General features: G+C 56.6%; 1 protein-coding gene across 1 annotated transcript in view; it reads right to left on the bottom strand.

The window, feature by feature from the left end:
- Positions 1–1095: 1095 nt before the first annotated feature.
- The window catches only part of CHAC1 (ChaC glutathione-specific gamma-glutamylcyclotransferase 1), a 2484-nt gene continuing 507 nt past the window's right edge, over positions 1096–3072 (bottom strand). Inside the window, 2 exon segments of the mRNA XM_010847976.1 lie at positions 1096–2181; positions 2623–2658. Coding sequence (XP_010846278.1) covers positions 1780–2181; positions 2623–2658 — 438 coding nt within the window. The 3' untranslated portion in view covers positions 1096–1779.

Below are 3072 nucleotides of genomic sequence, written 5' to 3'. Positions count from 1 at the left end.
TGCTGTCCTGACCAAGCTCCCAGAAGAACTTGGCTGGACTCCTTTTCCCATCAATGGCCAAGACATGAGGCTGCCAAGACATGGGCACCCTTCCCAGGCACAACGGCTGCCCAGCTTGGTCGGAGCTGACCCTGCTGAGGACACCAAGACCAAACCAGGGCACCAGCTGTAACAAGAGTGGCGGCAACACCCACCACACAGCACCCCAGGGTAAACAGAGGCTCAGAGGTGGCTTTTCTGGAGGCCACTGAGCAAGTGAGGGAGAGGCTGGGTTACAGCCAGGTGCTTCTGCTGCAAAAGCCTTATCTGGCCCCTGCACCCATTCCACAGGTCCAGGAGTAAAGGGTCAATCCACTGAGGGGCCATTTCCAGTTGAGGAGCCCAGGGCCAGGCTGAGATCTTGGGGTCTGGGACTTGCATGGGGCGGCGGGGAGGGCTGGGGGAGGGAAGAGTAGCCAGAGGCAGGCAGATGTTTGCAAACAAACAGCAGACCAGGGGTGCCCAGCCACCCCTCCCTTTTGGATTTGAGTCCTGGCAGGTAGGTCAGGGTGACAGGGAAGGCACAGCCCACACCAAGGCCCAGGAGGCAAGAACGAACTCCTGAACCTCAGAAGTCAAAGGGCCAGCGGGTCCTCCAGGCCTGCACTGGCAGCACTGTCTCACAAGTTGTCATCACCTTGCCCTTGAAGCCCTTTGAACCCACATGGCTCCTTCATCAGGAAGCCAGAGGTCTAGCCTCCCTGTCAAGAAGAGGCAGCAGCTGACCCTGCAACTGGAGGAAGACCTGATGTGAACTCCACACCTGTCCACCTCTTCAGAGCAGCTGGGGGGAGATGCAGGCGACCAGGCCACTGGCAAGGACTACTCGCAGGGCTGCCAAGTGGAGCAGCCCAGGCAGAATCTGCATACCTTGGGGGGCATTCTTCATGTGCACTAAGAACCCTGCAGTCCTGCCTGCTCAGCAGTCCCTCTCTGGGAGAGCCACGGGGGTGAAGAGGGAGCCCTTCCCCCTCTAATGAGTCTTTCGGGGCCACACCCCCTCACTCATCCCAAACCCCCATCTGAAGAAAGAACCATATTCCAGCACAGCACAGATAATGAGGTCAGTTTATGGATTACAGTATGGGACAGATTAGGAAGGGGCCAGGGCCTACCTACAGTGAGAAGCTTCCCAGGAATAGACCGACAGACAGAAGTAGCCCAGACAGACAAGACAGAGGACCAGGGAAACAAAGCCAAATGGGGAAGAGGCCTGGGCTCAGCCTCAGCAGCTGTGAGGCTGCAGGGCCTCAGATCCTATAGGGCTCCCTCTCCTCACTCCCTTCTACACCCTCACCAGCAGGCTGGGACCCTTGGCAGGTGGTGTTTCTGGGGCTGGGAAATGGTTGGTCTGGAGGGGGCGGGCAGACAGGGCTCTTGGAGGCTCCCTGGGAAGATGGAGGCCTGGGTAGCATGGAGACAGTAGCAGCACTGGGGGGATTCCAGCCAGGCACCAGGCACCTGGGGTGGGGCACTGCTCAGCAGTTCCCCTAAATCTAGGGCAGGCCCCCCACCCTGCCCACCACACCAACATGGTGCAATAAATAAAGTTTCAAGTAGTAAATCGGTGTCAAGCAGGAGATCTAGGGGCTGGTGGACAGGCAGGGGCTTAAGAGAGGCCCCTGTCGGCCCACCGAGTCCTTTCAGTGAGCTCCAGCTGTATCAAGTCTGTCTGTGTGCATTGGAGTGGGGACCTGGCCCCCATGTCCATGTAGGCACTCCCTGCAGGGGCTCAGCCCCTCAGACCAGTGCCAAAGCCTGCTCAGTGGGACAGAAGCAGGGCAGCATAGTGCCTACAGCGTCCACGATGGCAGCCAGGTGCTCGTCCTGAGCCTGGGGCCCACAGAGCTGCATGAAGTCCGCCAGGCGCAGCAAGTACTCAAGGTTGTGCCCGGAGAAGCCTCTGCAGGCCAAGATCTGTGTAGCAATGGCCTCCTCGGGGGCAGGACCCAGGTAGCCAGGGTTCTGCGGAGTGGCCACGTAGGCCAATGCCTTGAGTGGTTGGTCAGGGGTATCTTGAGGGTAGAAGGTGACCTCCTTGGTATCGTAGCCGCCGAGCACCGCCTCCCGCACGTTCAGGTACTTCAGGGCCTCGCTCACCTGCTCTCCTTGCACCTGGTATGCCACACCCCAAGTGCAGCCCTGGGAGAAAATATGGGTACCGGAGTCAGTCACGAAGTTCCTTCTGATCCCATCCAGGACTGTACTCGATAAGGGAAGTGGGCAGACTGCTGATGAGCCCTCTACTATCAATATAGCAAACCCTCACCCTCCCTTAACTAGGGTTGAGAAGGTGGACTAGCCCCAGGGAGAACAAAAATTCAGCTCAGAGTTTGGTCTGAGAAACAGTGGCCATCACCTGTAAGCTTGTTAGGAATGCGTTTCAGGCCACTCTAAATCTTATATTAAAATCTATGTTTTAAAAAGATCCTCAGGTGATTCTTGTGAGAAGCACTTATCAAGACTCAACCTTCCTCTCAATCAGAGGGGTATCTATCTAATCTAGCCTGAGGCCAAGGGTCCATGAGCTCTGCCTGTCTGCACCCCTCCATGCTGGATCTCTTTCTTGACTCTGGCACTTACCTCATGATCTTCAAGGAGGGTCACCACACGACCAGGCTAGGGAGGGAAGAGAGATTTTGAAAAAGAAAACAAGTTAGAAATGAGTTCAGCCATCACTGGTAGAGAAAACCCTTAGTAACCCTTCTATCCCAGGCCTCAAATAGCCCCACTCTTGGCGGGCGGGGTGGGGGGCGGAGGAGTGGAGGGAGTGATGTATGTATGTAAGAGTAGACATATGGCAGTGGCCCAGATTGGTCATCAGAAATATTCATCAACACGGTGATCCACAGGATCAGGCTCTAGCCATCACACAATGACCCACTAGGTACACAAATTTAAGTCACAACGCCCTGAAAGGTTCTCCCATTTCCCCCATCTGGACGGAGTCACTGTCAGCCCAGATAGGCCCGGATACTCCAGGGCACCAGGGCAGCGCCCACTATCCTGCCCCAACCCCCGTCATTCACCCGG

The sequence above is a fragment of the Bison bison genome, unplaced genomic scaffold (genome assembly GCF_000754665.1).
Source record: "Bison bison bison isolate TAMUID 2011002044 unplaced genomic scaffold, Bison_UMD1.0 scf7180017864259, whole genome shotgun sequence".
NCBI lineage: Eukaryota > Metazoa > Chordata > Mammalia > Artiodactyla > Bovidae > Bison > Bison bison.
Note: the sequence above shows the minus strand (reverse complement) of the source record. Positions and strands in the feature narration are given on the sequence as shown.